Below are 21,446 nucleotides of genomic sequence, written 5' to 3'. Positions count from 1 at the left end.
CATCCACTCTATCCAGGCCTCGCCGTATCCTGTGAGTTTCAATAAGATCCTCCCTCATCCTTCTAAACTCCAATGAGTACAGACCCAGAGTCCTCAGCTGTTCCTCATACGACAAGCTCTTCATTCCAGGGATCATTCTTGTGAACTCCCTCTGGACCCTTTCCAAGGCCACATCCTTCCTTAGATATCGGGCCCAAAATTGCTCACAATACTCCAAATGGGGTCTGACCAGAGCCTTATACAGCCTCAGAAGTACATCCCTGCTCTTGTATTCTAGCCCTCTCGACATAAATGCTAACATTGCATTTGCCTTCCTAACTGCCGACTGAACCTGCACGTTAACTTTGAGAGAATCTTGAACAATGACTCCCAAGTCCCTTTGTGTTTCTGATTTCCTAAGGATTTTCCCATTTAGAAAATAGTCTATGCCTCCATTCCTCCTTCCAAAGTGCACAACCTCACACTTTTCCACACTGTATTCCATCTGCCACTTCTTCCTAACCTGTCCAAGTCCTTCTGCAGCCCCCCTGCTTCCTCAATACTACCTGTCCCTCTACATATCTTTGTATCATCTGCAAACTTAGCAACAGTGCCTTCAGTTCCTTCCTCCAAATCTGAGTCTGTACTCGGAGTTTAGAAGAATGAGGGGGGATCTTATTGAAACTTATAGGATACTGTGAGGCCTAGATAGAGTGGACATGGAGAAGATGTTTCCACTAGTAGGAAAAACTAGAACCAGAGGGCACAACCTCAGGCTAAAGGGACGATACTTTAAAACAGAGATGAGGAGGAATTTCTTCAGCCAGAGAGTGGTGAATCTGTGGAATTCTTTGCTGCAGAAGTCTGTGGAGGCCAGGCCATTGAGTGTCTTTAAGACAGAGATAAATAGGTTCTTGATTGATAAATGTATATTGTAAAAAGTTGTGGTCCCAGCACTGACCCCTGAGGCACACCACTAGTCACCGGCTGCCATCCTGAGAAAGACCTCTCTATCCCCACTCTCTGTCTTCTGCCAGTCAACCAATCCTCTATCCATGCCAGGATCTTACCCTTAACACCATGGGCATTTAACTTATTTAAGAGCAGGATTAGATTATTGAGTTGGATCATCAGCCATGATCGTAATGAATGGTAGAGCAGGTTCAAAGGGCCAAATGGCCTCCTCCTGCTCCTATCTTCTATGTTTCTATATGGGGCTCGCCCTGTGCCCCAGTGTGGTATATGGGGTCGTGCCCCTGTCCTGGTGTGGTATACGGGGTCGTGCCTTGTGGTGTGGTCTGTGGGGTCGTGCCCCGTGTCCTAGTGTGGTATATGGGGTCGTGCCCTGTGGTGTGGTCTGTGGGGTCGTGCCCCGTGTCCTAGTGTGGTATATGGGGTTGTGCCCCTGTCCTAGTGTGGTATATGGGGTTGTGCCCCTGTCCTAGTGTGGTATATGGGGTCGTGCCCCGTGTCCTAGTGTGGTATATGGGGTCATGCCCCTGTCCTAGTGTGGTATATGGGGTCGTGCCCTGTGGTGTGGCATATGGGGTCGTGCCCTGTGGTGTGGTATATGGGGTCGTGCCCTGTGGTGTGGTCTGTGGGGTCGTGCCCTGTGGTGTGGTCTGTGGGGTCGTGCCCTGTGGTGTGGTCTGTGGGGTCGTGCCCTGTGGTGTGGTCTGTGGGGTCGTGCCCTGTGGTGTGGTATATGGGGTCGTGCCCTGTGGTGTGGTCTGTGGGGTCGTGCCCTGTGGTGTGGTCTGTGGGGTCGTGCCCTGTGGTGTGGTATATGGGGTCGTGCCCTGTGGTGTGGTTTGTGGGGTCGTGCCCTGTGGTGTGGTATATGGGGTCGTGCCCTGTGGTGTGGTATATGGGGTCGTGCCCTGTGGTGTGGTATGTGGGGTCGTGCCCTGTGGTGTGGTCTGTGGGGTCGTGCCCTGTGGTGTGGTCTGTGGGGTCGTGCCCTGTGGTGTGGTATATGGGGTCGTGCCTTGTGGTGTGGTCTGTGGGGTTGTGCCCCGTGTCCTGGTGTGGTATATGGGGTCGTGCCCTGTGGTGTGGTCTGTGGGGTCGTGCCCTGTGGTGTGGTCTGTGGGGTTGTGCCCCGTGTCCTGGTGTGGTCTGTGGGGTCGTGCCCTGTGGTGTGGTCTGTGGGGTCGTGCCCCGTGTCCTGGTGTGGTATATGGGGTCGTGCCCTGTGGTGTGGTCTGTGGGGTCGTGCCCTGTGGTGTGGTCTGTGGGGTCGTGCCCTGTGGTGTGGTCTGTGGGGTCGTGCCCTGTGGTGTGGTATATGGGATCGTGCCCTGTGGTGTGGTATATGGGGTCGTGCCCTGTGGTGTGGTCTGTGGAGTCGTGCCCTGTGGTGTGGTCTGTGGGGTCATGCCCTGTGGTGTGGTATATGGGGTCGTGCCCTGTGGTGTGGTCTGTGGGGTCGTGCCCTGTGGTGTGGTATATGGGATCGTGCCCTGTGGTGTGGTATATGGGGTCGTGCCCTGTGGTGTGGTCTGTGGGGTCGTGCCCTGTGGTGTGGTATATGGGATCGTGCCCTGTGGTGTGGTATATGGGGTCGTGCCCTGTGGTGTGGTCTGTGGGGTCGTGCCCTGTGGTGTGGTATATGGGGTCGTGCCCTGTGGTGTGGTCTGTGGGGTCGTGCCCTGTGGTGTGGTCTGTGGGGTCGTGCCCTGTGGTGTGGTATATGGGGTCGTGCCCTGTGGTGTGGTCTGTGGGGTCGTGCCCTGTGGTGTGGTCTGTGGGGTCATGCCCTGTGGTGTGGTCTGTGGGGTCGTGCCCTGTGGTGTGGTCTGTGGGGTCGTGCCCTGTGGTGTGGTCTGTGGGGTCGTGCCCTGTGGTGTGGTATATGGGGTCGTGCCCTGTGGTGTGGTCTGTGGGGTCTTGTGCTGGATTATTGTAATTTAGATGGACAGACCACATCATTATATCACTGGATCCTCGTATAAAATGTGATTATCGTCAAGTCGGACAGTGAACTCAGTCTCCCTCACGCAAAAGGTGATTGTAGGGTGGGTCTTTAACCTCTGTAATGCCTCAGTGATTGAACCCTTGGGGACAACTAGTGGAATTCCTATATTTACAGCAGGTTGTAGGAATGATTATGCTAAATTACTGAAAGGTGCGATAGATAAACATCTAGAAACCAAAGGTCTAATTAAGAATTGTCTGCACTTAATTGATCATGGAATCCACGCTTGGTCAATTTTAGTTTATTCTTTGAATATTTAACAGAAATGCTAAAGCAGTGGATGAAATGTAGCTGGATTTTCAAAAAGCATTCAGTAAATGCTGCATGACAGATTCCTGACTAAGGTCAGAGTATATGGAGTCAAGGACAAGGAGCAGAATAGATAGCAAACTGGTTAGAAAGCAGCAAACTAGGTTTGAGGGAAGTGGTTAGAGTTGAGAAGCAAAAAGAGTGCTTGGGTAGTTTTTAAGCCTCTAAATAGTGAGAGAGAGGTCGGGTGGAGTAGAGGAACAAATTTGCAGGGAAATCAGAGAGATGCGTAAGAACAATAGAGGGATGATACTGGGGACTTTAATGACCCAAATATTAATTGGGATATTGTTAGAGTAAGGAGGAGGAAGAATTTCTGAAATGTGTTCAGGAGAACTTCCTTGACCTGTATGTTATTAGCCCAGTTACAAAGGAGGGATTTGGTATCTGGTGTTGGGGAATGAGGAGGAGAAGTGGACTAAGTGCCTATGGGGGAAACACTTGGGTAAGAGCAATCATCATATCATAAGGATTAGATTAGTAATGGAGAAGAACAAGGAATAATCTGATATAGAGCTTCAAAATTGGAAGAGGGTTAATTTCAATACGATAAGAGGGGATCTGGCCAGGGTAAAACGGAGCCAGAGACTCTCAGCAAACAGGGTAACAGAGCAATGGGTAATCTTTAAGGGAGAGATATTGTGAAATTGGAAAGGGATGGGCTATTGGAAAGGCTGGCTATACTTGGGGTTGATAAATCACCTGCTCCAGATGGTGTTAGACCATAAGACCATAAGACATAGGAGCGGAAGTAAGGCCATTCGGCCCATCGAGTCCACTCCACCATTCAATCATGGCTGATTTCAACTCCATTTACCCGCTCTCTCCCCATAGCCCTTAATTCCTCGAGAAATCAAGAATTTATCAATTTCTGTCTTGAAGACGCTCAACGTCTCGGCCTCCACAGCCCTCTGTGGCAATGAATTCCACAGACCCACCACTCTCTGGCTGAAGAAATTTCTCCTCATCTCTGTTCTAAAGTGACTCCCTTTTATTCTAAGGCTGTGCCCCCGCGTCCTAGTCTCCCCTGTTAATGGAAACAACTTCCCTACGTCCATCCTATCTAAGCCGTTCATTATCTTGTAAGTTTCTATCAGATCTCCCCTCAACCTCCTAAACTCCAATGAATATAATCCCACGATCCTCAGACGTTCATTGTATGTCAGGCCTACCATTCCTGGGATCATCCGTGTGAATCTCCGCTGGACCCGCTCCAGTGCCAGTATGTCCTTCCTGAGGTGTGGGGCCCAAAATTGCTCACAGTACTCCAAATGGGGCCTAACCAGTGCTTTATAAAGCCTCAGAAGTACATCCCTGCTTTTGTATTCCAAGCCTCTTGAGATAAATGACAACATTACATTTGCTTTCTTAATTACGGACTCAACCTGCAAGTTTACCTTTAGAGAATCCTGGACTAGGACTCCCAAGTCCCTTTGCACTTTAGCATTATGAATTTTGTCACCGTTTAGAAAATAGTCCATGCCTCTATTCTTTTTTCCAAAGTGTACGACCTCGCACTTGCCCACGTTGAATTTCATCAGCCACTTCTTGGACCACTCTCCTAAACTGTCTAAATCTTTCTGCAGCCTCCCCACCTCCTCAATACTACCTGCCCCTCCACCTATCTTTGTATCATCGGCAAACTTGGCCAGAATGCTCCCAGTCCCGTCATCTAGATCGTTAATATATAAAGAGAACAGCTGTGGCCCCAACACTGAACCCTGCGGGACACCACTTGTCACCGGTTGCCATTCTGAGAAAGAACCTTTTATCCCAACTCTCTGCCTTCTGTCTGACAGCCAATCGTCAATCCATGTTAGTACCTTGCCTCGAATACCATGGGCCCTTATTTTACTCAGCAGTCTCCCAGGATGCTAAGGGAATGGCGAGTGGAGATAGAGGAAGGGCCTGCCTTAATCTTTCAATTTTCCTTAGACATGGGGGAGGTGTCAGAGGACTGCAGAGTGGCAAATGTGTCTTATTCAAGAGAGAGTGCAAGGACAGTCCCAAAAGCTACAGGCCAGTGAGTTTCATACCAGTACTGGCTAAAGTTTTGGAATCCAAAATCAGAGAAAAAATTAACGGGCACTTGGAGAGGTTTGGGTCAATTAAAGGGAGCCAACACAGATTTGTTAAAGGCAGATTAGTGTTTGACTAATCTAATAGAATTTTTGATGAAGTAACAGAAAGGGAATGCAGTGGATGTTGTCTGTTTAGATTTTAAGGAAGTGTTTAACTAAGTGCCACATACACTTGGTTAATAAAATTGGGGTTTATGGAATGGAGGGGCCAGTATCAAATTGGATCCAGAAAAATGACTTCTGGGCAGAAAGCAGTAAATTGAAGTACACGGTGGATTTCCAAAGTGGAGGATGGTCGACTTGGATGTTGGAATGCAAAATAGAATTTCAAAATTTGCCAATGACAGCAAACTTGGAGAAATTGCAAATGGTGAGGATGATAGTATTTGACTAATAGATATAAGCAGGTTAGCAGAATGGACAGACAAGTGGTAGATGCAATTTACTAGAGAAGTGTGAGGTGAGGCATTTTGGCAAGAGGGATAGGGAGAGGCAACATGGGACAATTTTAAAAACTGTCTAGGAACAGGGTCCTGGGGGTTCATGTGCACCGATCTCCGAAGGTGACCGAACATGTTGCGAGAGTGCTTAGTGAAGCATATGGGATCTTGGTCTTCGTTAAAGAGATGTTAATACAGAACATAGAACATTACAGCGCAGAACAGGCCCTTCGGCCCACGATGTTGCACCGACCAGTTAAAAAAAAACTGTGACCCTCCAACCTAAACCAATTTCTTTTCGTCCATGAACCTATCTGCGGATCTCTTAAACGCCCCCAAACTAGGCGCATTTACTACTGATGCTGGCAGGGCATTCCAATCCCTCACCACCCTCTGGGTAAAGAACCTACCCCTGACATCGGTTCTATAACTACCCCCCCTCAATTTAAAGCCATGCCCCCTCGTGCTGGATTTCTCCATCAGAGGAAAAAGGCTATCACTATCCACCCTATCTAAACCTCTAATCATCTTATATGTTTCAATAAGATCCCCTCTTAGCCGCCGCCTTTCCAGCGAAAACAATCCCAAATCCCTCAGCCTCTCCTCATAGGATCTCCCCTCCATACCAGGCAACATCCTGGTAAACCTCCTCTGCACCCTCTCCAAAGCCTCCACATCCTTCCTGTAATGTGGGGACCAGAACTGCACACAGTACTCCAAGTGCGGCCGCACCAGAGTTGTGTACAGTTGCAACATAACGCTACGACTCCTAAATTCAATCCCCCTACCAATAAACGCCAAGAAGCAGGGAGGTTATGCTGAACATTTATAAAACACTGGTTAGGTCACAACTAGAATATTGTGTTGAAAGGACATCAGAAAGACAAAGTTAGACAAGGAAAACCTCTTCCCTTTAGCTGATAGTTTAAGGACCAAGAGACACGGATTTAAGATTTTGGGAAGAGACTCCAGGGGACTGAGAGGACGAAGTTTTTGACAGTGAGTGGGAGAATGGGAACTCAGTGTCCATGAGGGTGGAAATGGAGACGAGCAGTGATTTCAAAAGGAAATTAGGTGGGCACTTGAGAGAAATAAGTGGGAGAATAGGACTGACCGGAATGTTCTCCAGAGAACCAGCATTGACTAAATGGGCCATAAATAAATGACTGTCCAGACTGGCAAAGGTGGGCAATGAAGTTCCGCAGTGCTGAGACTACTGCTGCTCACCAATGACATGACTGATTTGGGATTTTGGAACAGGAAAAGGAAATGGCCTTGTCCTTGGATATCAAGAATTGAAAGTGGAAAATGGTGCAGATCAAATCATTCACAGGCTGAGCAAGCAGATGTCTGTCAAAAGAGAAAGCTAAGGAATAACTGGTAGATATCTTAAGATGATAGTGTCTGGTAGAGTCCAGCTGGAGAATAGGCCTCCACTCAGAGGAGACCAGCTGGAGATCCCAAATATCAAACAGTCAGCAACAAAATCCAGTCAGGAATTCAGGTGAAACATCTTTATCCAGGGAGTGGTGGGAGCGTGGAACTCATCGTCAGGGAGTGGTGAAGCACATAACAAGGATGTATTTAAGGGGAAGCTGGATAAACACACAAGGGAAAAAGGAATGGAAGGATAGGTGAAGAGGGGGATGGAGGGAGCTCATGTTGAACAGAAATACTGGCATGACCCAGCTGGGCTGAATGGCCTCTTCCTGTGCTGTAGACTCAATGGATGTGATCACCTACACTGAGAGCAATGCTACAACACTGCACCCATAACCTATAGTGTGTATGTATGTGTGCGCGCTGGGATAGAAACAGAACATTCTAGAAACAAACAGCAGGGCAATTTGATTCTGAACAAGTGGGTGGAAAATTTCCAGAATGTGCTGAAGATTTGCTTTGTGATGGTGTTAACCTCCTCCTCCTCTTTAGGCCCATGAGATTTGCTACTCTGTGCTGTGTCTCTTCTCCTACATGGCCGCAGTTCGAGGGAAGGAAATGGAGTCCAAGAACAACAAGGTGACACCGGCGCGGTGAGACATCATCTCAACAGATTACCCCAACCCCCACATCCTAACACACAACCCTCACATCCTAACACACAACCCTCACATCCTAACACACAACCCCCACATCCTAACACACAACCCCCACATCCTAACACACAACCCTCACATCCTAACACACAACCCTCACATCCTAACACACAACCCTCACATCCTAACACACAACCCCCACATCCTAACACACAACCCTCACATCCTAACACACAACCCTCACATCCTAACACACAACCCCCACATCCTAACACACAACACCCACATCCGAACACACAGCACTGTAATTACACACAACACCCACATCCGAACACACAGCACTGTAATTACACACAACACCCACATCCTAACACACAACCCTCACATCCTAACACACAACCCTCACATCCTAACACACAGCACTGTAATTACACACAACCCCCACATCCTAACACACAACCCCCACATCCTAACACACAACCCTCACATCCTAACACACAGCACTGTAATTACACACAACCCTCACATCCTAACACACAGCACTGTAATTACACACAACACCCACATCCGAACACACAACACTGTAATTACACACAACAACCACATCCGAACACACAACACTGTAATTACACACAACACTGTAATTACACACAACCCTCACATCCTAACACACAGCACTGTAATTACACACAACACTGTAATTACACACAACCCTCACATCCTAACACACAGCACTGTAATTACACACAACCCTCACATCCTAACACACAGCACTGTAATTACACACAACACCCACATCCGAACACACAACACTGTAATTACACACAACCCTCACATCCTAACACACAGCACTGTAATTACACACAACCCTCACATCCTAACACACAGCACTGTAATTACACACAACCCTCACATCCTAACACACAGCACTGTAATTACACACAACCCCCACATCCTCACACACAGCACTGTAATTACACACAACCCCCACATCCTAACACACAACACTGTAATTACACACAACCCCCACATCCTCACACACAGCACTGTAATTACACACAACCCCCACATCCTAACACACAACACTGTAATTACACACAACCCCCACATCCTCACACACAACACTGTAATTACACACAACCCCCACATCCTCACACACAACACTGTAATTACACACAACCCCCACATCCTCACACACAGCACTGTAATTACACACAACCCCCACATCCTAACACACAACACTGTAATTACACACAACACCGACATCCTAACACACAACACAGTAATTACACAAAACCCTCACATCCTAACACACAGCACTGGAATTACACACAACACCCACATCCGAACACACAGCACTGTAATTACACACAACCCCCACATCCTAACACACAGCACTGTAATTACACACAACCCTCACATCTGAACACACAGCACTGTAATTACACACAACTCCTACATCCTAACACACAGCACTGTAATTACAACACCCACATCCTAACACACAACACAGTAATTACACACAACCCCCACATCCTCACACACAGCACTGTAATTACACACAACCCCCACATCCTAACACACAATATTGTAATTACACACAACCCCCACATCCTCACACACAGCACTGTAATTACACACAACCCCCACATCCTCACACACAGCACTGTAATTACACACAACCCCCACATCCTCACACACAGCACTGTAATTACACACAACCCCCACATCCTCACACACAACACTGTAATTACACACAACCCCCACATCCTCACACACAACACTGTAATTACACACAACCCCCACATCCTCACACACAGCACTGTAATTACACACAACCCTCACATCCTAACACACAGCACTGTAATTACACACAACCCCCACATCCTCACACACAACACTGTAATTACACACAACCCCCACATCCTCACACACAGCACTGTAATTACACACAACCCCCACATCCTCACACACAGCACTGTAATTACACACAACCCCCACATCCTAACACACAGCACTGTAATTACACACAACCCCCACATCCTAACACACAGCACTGTAATTACACACAACCCCCACATCCTAACACACAGCACTGTAATTACACACAACCCCCACATCCTAACACACAGCACTGTAATTACACACAACACCCACATCCGAACACACAGCACTGTAATTACACACAACCCCCACATCCTAACACACAGCACTGTAATTACACACAACCCTCACATCTGAACACACAGCACTGTAATTACACACAACTCCTACATCCTAACACACAGCACTGTAATTACAACACCCACATCCTAACACACAACACAGTAATTACACACAACCCCCACATCCTCACACACAGCACTGTAATTACACACAACCCCCACATCCTAACACACAATATTGTAATTACACACAACCCTCACATCTGAACACACAGCACTGTAATTACACACAACTCCTACATCCTAACACACAGCACTGTAATTACACACAACCCCCACATCCTCACACACAGCACTGTAATTACACACAACCCTCACATCCTCACACACAGCACTGTAATTACACACAACCCCCACATCCTCACACACAGCACTGTAATTACACACAACCCCCACATCCTCACACACAGCACTGTAATTACACACAACCCTCACATCTGAACACACAGCACTGTAATTACACACAACTCCCACATCCTAACACACAGCACTGTAATTACACACAACCCCCACATCCTAACACACAGCACTGTAATTACACACAACCCTCACATCTGAACACACAGCACTGTAATTACACACAACTCCTACATCCTAACACACAGCACTGTAATTACACACAACCCCCACATCCTCACACACAGCACTGTAATTACACACAACCCCCACATCCTAACACACAACACTGTAATTACACACAACTCCTACATCCTAACACACAACACTGTAATTACACACAACCCCCACATCCTCACACACAGCACTGTAATTACACACAACCCTCACATCCTCACACACAGCACTGTAATTACACACAACCCTCACATCTGAACACACAGCACTGTAATTACACACAACCCCCACATCCTAACACACAGCACTGTAATTACACACAACCCTCACATCTGAACACACAGCACTGTAATTACACACAACTCCTACATCCTAACACACAACACTGTAATTACACACAACCCCCACATCCTAACACACAGCACTGTAATTACACACAACCCCCACATCCTCACACACAACACTGTAATTACACACAACCCCCACATCCTCACACACAACACTGTAATTACACACAACCCCCACATCCTAACACACAACACTGTAATTACACACAACCCCCACATCCTCACACACAGCACTGTAATTACACACAACCCTCACATCTGAACACACAACACTGTAATTACACACAACCCCCACATCCTAACACACAGCACTGTAATTACACACAACCCCCACATCCTAACACACAACCCCCACATCCTCACACACAGCACTGTAATTACACACAACCCTCCATCCTCACACACAACACTGTAATTACACACAACCCCCACATCCTCACACACAGCACTGTAATTACACACAACCCCCACATCCTCACACACAGCACTGTAATTACACACAACCCCCACATCCTAACACACAGCACTGTAATTACACACAACTCCCACATCCTCACACACAGCACTGTAATTACACACAACCCCCACATCCTCACACACAGCACTGTAATTACACACAACCCCCACATCCTCACACACAGCACTGTAATTACACACAACCCTCACATCTGAACACACAGCACTGTAATTACACACAACCCCCACATCCTCACACACAACACTGTAATTACACACAACCCCCACATCCTCACACACAACACTGTAATTACACACAACCCCCACATCCTCACACACAGCACTGTAATTACACACAACCCTCACATCCTCACACACAGCACTGTAATTACACACAACACTGTAATTACACACAACCCCCACATCCTCACACACAGCACTGTAATTACACACAACCCCCACATCCTAACACACAGCACTGTAATTACACACAACCCCCACATCCTCACACACAGCACTGTAATTACACACAACTCCCACATCCTCACACACAGCACTGTAATTACACACAACCCCCACATCCTCACACACAACACTGTAATTACACACAACCCCCACATCCTCACACACAGCACTGTAATTACACACAACCCTCCATCCTCACACACAGCACTGTAATTACACACAACCCTCACATCCTAACACACAGCACTGTAATTACACACAACCCCCACATCCTCACACACAGCACTGTAATTACACACAACCCCCACATCCTAACACACAGCACTGTAATTACACACAACCCCCACATCCTAACACACAGCACTGTAATTACACACAACCCCCACATCCTAACACACAACACTGTAATTACACACAACCCCCACATCCTAACACACAGCACTGTAATTACACACAACCCCCACATCCTCTCACACAGCACTGTAATTACACACAACCCTCCATCCTCACACACAACACTGTAATTACACACAACCCCCACATCCTAACACACAACACTGTAATTACACACAACCCCCACATCCTCACACACAGCACTGTAATTACACACAACCCCCACATCCTAACACACAGCACTGTAATTACACACAACCCTCACATCCTAACACACAGCACTGTAATTACACACAACCCCCACATCCTAACACACAGCACTGTAATTACACACAACCCCCACATCCTCACACACAACACTGTAATTACACACAACCCCCACATCCTCACACACAGCACTGTAATTACACACAACCCCCACATCCTCACACACAGCACTGTAATTACACACAACCCCCACATCCTCACACACAGCACTGTAATTACACACAACCCTCCATCCTCACACACAACACTGTAATTACACACAACCCCCACATCCTCACACACAGCACTGTAATTACACACAACCCCCACATCCTCACACACAGCACTGTAATTACACACAACCCCCACATCCTCACACACAGCACTGTAATTACACACAACCCCCACATCCTCACACACAGCACTGTAATTACACACAACCCCCACATCCTCACACACAACACTGTAATTACACACAACCCCCACATCCTCTCACACAGCACTGTAATTACACACAACCCCCACATCCTCACACACAGCACTGTAATTACACACAACCCCCACATCCTCACACACAGCACTGTAATTACACACAACCCCCACATCCTCACACACAGCACTGTAATTACACACAACCCCCACATCCTCACACACAGCACTGTAATTACACACAACCCTCCATCCTAACACACAACACTGTAATTACACACAACCCCCACATCCTAACACACAGCACTGTAATTACACACAACCCTCACATCCTAACACACAGCACTGTAATTACACACAACCCCCACATCCTAACACACAGCACTGTAATTACACACAACCCCCACATCCTCACACACAGCACTGTAATTACACACAACCCCCACATCCTAACACACAGCACTGTAATTACACACAACCCCCACATCCTAACACACAACCCCCACATCCTCACACACAGCACTGTAATTACACACAACCCTCACATCCTAACACACAGCACTGTAATTACACACAACCCCCACATCCTAACACACAGCACTGTAATTACACACAACCCCCACATCCTAACACACAACACTGTAATTACACACAACCCCCACATCCTCACACACAGCACTGTAATTACACACAACCCCCACATCCTCACACACAGCACTGTAATTACACACAACCCCCACATCCTCACACACAACACTGTAATTACACACAACCCCCACATCCTAACACACAGCACTGTAATTACACACAACCCTCACATCCTAACACACAACACTGTAATTACACACAACCCCCACATCCTCACACACAACACTGTAATTACACACAACCCTCACATCCTAACACACAACACTGTAATTACACACAACCCCCACATCCTCACACACAACACTGTAATTACACACAACCCTCACATCCTAACACACAGCACTGTAATTACACACAACACCCACATCCTAACACACAGCACTGTAATTACACACAACCCCCACATCCTAACACACAGCACTGTAATTACACACAACCCCCACATCCTCACACACAACACTGTAATTACACACAACCCTCACATCCTAACACACAGCACTGTAATTACACACAACCCCCACATCCTCACACACAACACTGTAATTACACACAACCCTCACATCCTCACACACAACACTGTAATTACACACAACCCCCACATCCTAACACACAACACTGTAATTAAACACAACCCCCACATCCTCACACACAGCACTGTAATTACACACAACCCCCACATCCTAACACACAACACTGTAATTAAACACAACCCCCACATCCTCACACACAACACTGTAATTACACACAACCCCCACATCCTCACACACAGCACTGTAATTACACACAACCCCCACATCCTAACACACAACACTGTAATTAAACACAACCCCCACATCCTCACACACAGCACTGTAATTAAACACAACCCCCACATCCTCACACACAACACTGTAATTACACACAACCCCCACATCCTCACACACAGCACTGTAATTACACACAACCCCCACATCCTCACACACAACACTGTAATTACACACAACCCCCACATCCTCACACACAACACTGTAATTACACACAACCCCCACATCCTCACACACAGCACTGTAATTACACACAACCCCCACATCCTAACACACAACACTGTAATTACACACAACCCCCACATCCTCACACACAGCACTGTAATTACACACAACCCTCACATCCTCACACACAGCACTGTAATTACACACAACCCCCACATCCTCACACACAGCACTGTAATTACACACAACCCCCACATCCTCACACACAGCACTGTAATTACACACAACCCCCACATCCTAACACACAGCACTGTAATTACACACAACCCTCACATCCTCACACACAACACTGTAATTACACACAACCCCCACATCCTAACACACAGCACTGTAATTACACACAACCCCCACATCCTAACACACAGCACTGTAATTACACACAACCCCCACATCCTAACACACAGCACTGTAATTACACACAACCCCCACATCCTCACACACAGCACTGTAATTACACACAACCCCCACATCCTAACACACAGCACTGTAATTACACACAACCCCCACATCCTAACACACAGCACTGTAATTACACACAACCCCCACATCCTCACACACAGCACTGTAATTACACACAACCCCCACATCCTAACACACAGCACTGTAATTACACACAACCCCCACATCCTAACACACAGCACTGTAATTACACACAACCCCCACATCCTCACACACAGCACTGTAATTACACACAACCCCCACATCCTAACACACAGCACTGTAATTACACACAACCCCCACATCCTAACACACAGCACTGTAATTACACACAACCCCCACATCCTAACACACAGCACTGTAATTACACACAACCCCCACATCCTCACACACAGCACTGTAATTACACACAACCCTCACATCCTAACACACAGCACTGTAATTACACACAACCCCCACATCCTAACACACAGCACTGTAATTACACACAACCCCCACATCCTCACACACAGCACTGTAATTACACACAACCCCCACATCCTAACACACAACACTGTAATTACACACAACCCCCACATCCTCACACACAACACTGTAATTACACACAACCCCCACATCCTAACACACAGCACTGTAATTACACACAACCCCCACATCCTCACACACAGCACTGTAATTACACACAACCCTCACATCCTAACACACAGCACTGTAATTACACACAACCCCCACATCCTAACACACAGCACTGTAATTACACACAACCCCCACATCCTCACACACAACACTGTAATTACACACAACCCCCACATCCTAACACACAGCACTGTAATTACACACAACCCCCACATCCTAACACACAACACTGTAATTACACACAACCCCCACATCCTAATACACAGCACTGTAATTACACACAACCCCCACATCCTCACACACAGCACTGTAATTACACACAACCCCCACATCCTCACACACAGCACTGTAATTACACACAACCCCCACATCCTCACACACAGCACTGTAATTACACACAACCCTCACATCCTCACACACAACACTGTAATTACACACAACCCCCACATCCTAACACACAGCACTGTAATTACACACAACCCCCACATCCTAACACACAGCACTGTAATTACACACAACCCCCACATCCTCACACACAGCACTGTAATTACACACAACCCCCACATCCTAACACACAGCACTGTAATTACACACAACCCCCACATCCTCACACACAGCACTGTAATTACACACAACCCCCACATCCTCACACACAACACTGTAATTACACACAACCCTCCATCCTCACACACAACACTGTAATTACACACAACCCCCACATCCTCACACACAGCACTGTAATTACACACAACCCCCACATCCTAACACACAACACTGTAATTACACACAACCCTCCATCCTCACACACAACACTGTAATTACACACAACCCCCACATCCTCACACACAGCACTGTAATTACACACAACCCCCACATCCTAACACACAGCACTGTAATTACACACAACCCCCACATCCTCACACACAGCACTGTAATTACACACAACCCCCACATCCTAACACACAGCACTGTAATTACACACAACCCTCACATCCTCACACACAGCACTGTAATTACACACAACCCCCACATCCTAACACACAACACTGTAATTACACACAACCCCCACATCCTCACACACAACACTGTAATTACACACAACCCCCACATCCTCACACACAGCACTGTAATTACACACAACCCCCACATCCTCACACACAACACTGTAATTACACACAACCCCCACATCCTAACACACAGCACTGTAATTACACACAACCCTCACATCCTCACACACAGCACTGTAATTACACACAACCCCCACATCCTCACACACAACACTGTAATTACACACAACCCCCACATCCTCACACACAGCACTGTAATTACACACAACCCCCACATCCTAACACACAGCACTGTAATTACACACAACCCCCACATCCTCACACACAACACTGTAATTACACACAACCCCCACATCCTAACACACAACACTGTAATTACACACAGCACTGTAATTACACACAACCCCCACATCCTCACACACAACACTGTAATTACACACAACCCCCACATCCTAACACACAACACTGTAATTACACACAGCACTGTAATTACACACAACCCCCACATCCTAACACACAACACTGTAATTACACACAACCCCCACATCCTCACACACAACACTGTAATTACACACAACCCCCACATCCTAACACACAACACTGTAATTACACACAACCCCCACATCCTAACACACAGCACTGTATTTACTCCAATATCCGAAAACATGCCGCCGCAGTTGCACAGTGCTGCCACTCAATCGAGCCGGCTGGGTTCATCACAAGTACTGACTGCTGACTACTCGTGCTTACTCCCGAACTGCATTCGCTCAAGGCTTGTCCAGTGAACTGACCAAATCCACTTCAAATGCAATCTTCAACAATAGTCCCACACTAGATTTACTGCAAACCTGCTCATTGAGGGCCATTCCTGTACTGGATTACCTGCATATTTGCTAATTGAGGACCACTTCTCCACTGAATTCACTGCATATTCGCTCACCAAGGGCCACCGCTGCACTGGATTCCTTCTAAACCCACCCATCGAGATCCTTTTCTTCACTGGGTTCACTGCATATTCACTCATCGAGGATTACTTCTACACTGATTTTACTCTGTTTTCCCATTGAGAAGATCTATACTGCATTAACTGTATATGCTCGCATTGAGGACTGCCCATGCACTGGATTCACTGTGTTTCTGCCCACTGAGAATGACTACACTGAATAATTTGCCCATTTAAGACCACTTTTCTTCACTGTTCCACATTCAGATTCACAATCTGAAAACTGATGGGACCACTTCAATAGGATTGTCCCAGTGAAACCACTGTCCCTTCACCCCATCAGGGTCACCAAGCACAGTGATTGCTGCAAATGGACCCAGAGGAGATTGCTCCTCACTGGAACCTCTGGGAATTAACTGCTTAGTTACCGTTTCATTGAATTCACTAAATCTGCGGCTTCATGAGCTGCTTCCACACTGGATTCACCCATTGAAGAATAATCTTCCACTGGATTTTCCATCAGAGAATCTTCCTCTGTACCTGGCCACAAGAGCAATCTTCCACTGGATTAACTCACTGAAGAAGAATCTTCCACTGGATTTTCCATCAAGGGGTAACCCTCCACTGGAGTCGCTTGCATATATTCCCGAGAAGTACGACCCATTTTGATGTATAGACTAGCCGCAAACTGTTTTGCTGTATCACCCTGTGTTCACTATAAAGAGTTGAGTCAAGTCTGTGTTTTCTATTATTCCTTGTTGTCACATCAGTCAGAGAGTTGAGCCAACTATCCTGAACCTGTTCCAGCTTCGATCCACCATGGGCTGGCAATGTCCCTCGGACAGATAGAGCTCACAGCACCATGCCAGTGATTACGCTTCACTCTATCCTGCCTGTACAACTGCAGGCCTGATGCAGGAGTTGTGGAGGCACAGGACCGGAGTGGCCGTTCCGGGGCCTACAGGACCGGAGGGGCCGTTCCGGGGCCCTTTGGCCTTCTGAATTATCCTGACTCTGTGACAATCACCTGGTTGACGTGTGACCTCCTAGCCAGCTCAGTGAGTGCTTTGCACATAATGGTTGCTGTCTCTAGTATTGTTGGGGTTTCTAAGGAGCAGGCTGTCTTGGCCATTCACTGATTGAACCATTGGGTTAAAGAGACAGAGAGTAGCTAGTCAGCACTCTGCCCATGAGTGACAGGAAAAGGCTGTGTACTTCCCAGCAATAGTGGGAGACACAGACTGCCTGCTAACACCACCCCCACAGCAAAATGACTGTACCCAACTTTCAAACACTTGCATATTCATACAGGGTCTCTTGGTTACAAAGCAACAAAAAAGGTTCTGAATGTACTCACCTTTGGAGCACTATCCACTTCCCACACCCCCACCACTCCGAATGTGATACCTGCACTCAGTGTTTACCATGCAGCCCCATATCTATAACATCCCAACCGCTAGCCCTTGCTGTTCAAACACTATAGGTCACAGGATTTGCGAATATCAACTCAATGCATAGCTTTCTCCAATGCAAAAGCCCAGAAACAACTCAAAGCACAGACTAACAGAGGAGTAATCCTCTCCCAGTACCCAGAGTAATAGAGGACTAATCCTCTCCTTGTACCCAGAGTAATAGAGGACTAATCCTCTCCTTGTACCTAGAGTAACAGAGGAGTAATCCTCTCCAAATACCCAGTGTAACAGAAGAGTAATCCTCTCCCAGTAACAGAAGAATAATCCTCTCCCAGTAACCACAGTAACAGAGGAGTAATTGTCTCTCAGTACCTAGAGTAACAAGGACTAATCCTCTCCTTGTACCCAGAGTAACAGAAGAGTAATCATCTCCTCCTACCCAGTGTAACAAAGGAGTAATCCTCTCCCTGTACCCAGAGTAACAGTGGAGTAATCCTCTCCTTGTACCCAGCAATAGAGGAGTAATCCTCTCCCAATATCCAGGGTAATAGAGGAGTAATCTTCCAATATCCAAGGTAACAGAGGAGTAATCCTCTCCCAATACCCAGGGTAACAGATGAGTAATCCTCTCCTTGTACCCAGAGTAACAGAGGACTAATCCTCTCCCAGTACCCTGAGTATTAGAGGAGTAATCCTCTCCCTGTAACCAGAGTAATAGAGGAGTAATCCTCCCCCTGTACCCAGAGGAATAGAGGAGTAATCCTCCCCCTGTACCCAGAGGAATAGAGTAGTAATCCTCCCCCTGTACCCAGAGGAATAGAGGAGTAATCCTCTCCTTGTACAGAGTAATAGAAAATAATCCTCTCACTGTACAGAGTAACAGAGGGTAAACCTCTCCTTGCACTGGGACAAGTGCCGGTGACTTGTTTATACTATTCCTTTCCTTATTGGCAGTGTCTCTCCTCCACACCCCTCAACCCACCTTATCCCCGTCAGTAATACTGTTTAGGAGTCAGCTGAGGGGTAATGAAGTAGAGAGTATACATTATGAGAGTGAGCCCTGTCTGAGTGTCTGATGAGACCCGAACATTGCACTTCTCTTCAGGACTGGAGTTTGTTGCCAGTTGCTTCTGCTGCTGTATGCTGTGTTTTTTTCTGTTTGGTGCTTGGATCTAGTTTGGCCAGAAGGGTTTTTATTTTTGTGTTTGATGCTTGCTGATGTAGGATACTGAGTTTTGGTGTAAATATTTCAGTATTACATGTATTTATAGCACTGTACAGTAACTTTAATGTTGCAATAAATCCTTGTCCCTGTGCCTCTGTCTCGTTCCTGTCACAAGTGTCCCTCTTCATCACTGACAATCCCTTTGAACCTTCACTCCCCATCCCTCCTACTCTTGAGACACCAACCCTCACTCCTGCGCACCCCCCCCCCCCACTCCCCCCAGAATAGTAAGCTATATGTCAATGGGGCTGTGACAGCAAAGCCCAGGCCTGTTCACACCCATATACACCAGCCATACTGTATTCTAGTTCAGCCTCTGACCAGAGGACCGATGCTGGTATTCTCCCCCCAGCCACAAACATTCTTTCTCTGTCCTGCTGTCACTCCCTGGGTATTTATTTTACACTCTATCTTTCTTCCTGTCTCTTTTACACGCGATCTCTACAACTCCCCCTTTTACACTCGATCTTTACCATTCTCTCTCTTACACTTGATCTCTACAACTTTGTTACACTCGATCTCTACAACTCTCTTTTACACTCGATCTCTACAACTCTCTTTTACACTCGATCTCTACGACTCTCCCTTTTACATTTGATCTCTACGACTCTCCCTTTTACATTTGATCTCTACGACTCTCCCTTTTACAATGGCTGAGCGTGATCTTTCTGCCCCGCTGTGCTGGTTGATTAGAATGGTCAAAATAGAGGGACAGCCTAAAAGTCACACCCAGCCACCCACCACTCCTGGAGAGCCGTAGCAGCCTCCCCCCAACACCCCCCCCCCCCACCACCATGGGTTCCATTGACATCACACCAGGGTGATGAGTCTGGGTTGGTTGTACGAGCGAGTTTTTAGGGGCAGACAGGAGGGTGATGATGACTCGCTATGCTGCAAAATGCGATGGTGCCACACAAGCCTGACTTCTACCTGTTCTCCAACTGCGCACTGGCACCTGGGCCCACATCTGAGTGAGCGTTGTAGGCACAAGCATGTGGAGCAATGGCCCGGTTGGGGGGGGGGGGGAGAGGGGGGAGGAGGGTTTGACCCAGGAGTCTGATGGGTGCTGGGGATGTCAGGGCAAGGCCTTCAG

General features: G+C 47.2%; 1 protein-coding gene across 1 annotated transcript in view; it reads left to right on the top strand.

Moving 5' to 3' along the window:
- The window catches only part of madd (MAP-kinase activating death domain), a 256,584-nt gene extending 236,140 nt beyond the window's left edge, over positions 1–20,444 (top strand). The window contains exons 28-29 of the mRNA XM_078221357.1: positions 7,719–7,819; positions 18,240–20,444. Coding sequence (XP_078077483.1) covers positions 7,719–7,819; positions 18,240–18,288 — 150 coding nt within the window. The 3' untranslated portion in view covers positions 18,289–20,444. The remainder of the gene's footprint in view (positions 1–7,718; positions 7,820–18,239) is intronic.
- The last annotated feature ends 1,002 nt before the right edge of the window (positions 20,445–21,446 follow it).

Source organism: Mustelus asterias, chromosome 9, assembly GCF_964213995.1.
Source record: "Mustelus asterias chromosome 9, sMusAst1.hap1.1, whole genome shotgun sequence".
NCBI lineage: Eukaryota > Metazoa > Chordata > Chondrichthyes > Carcharhiniformes > Triakidae > Mustelus > Mustelus asterias.
Note: the sequence above shows the minus strand (reverse complement) of the source record. Positions and strands in the feature narration are given on the sequence as shown.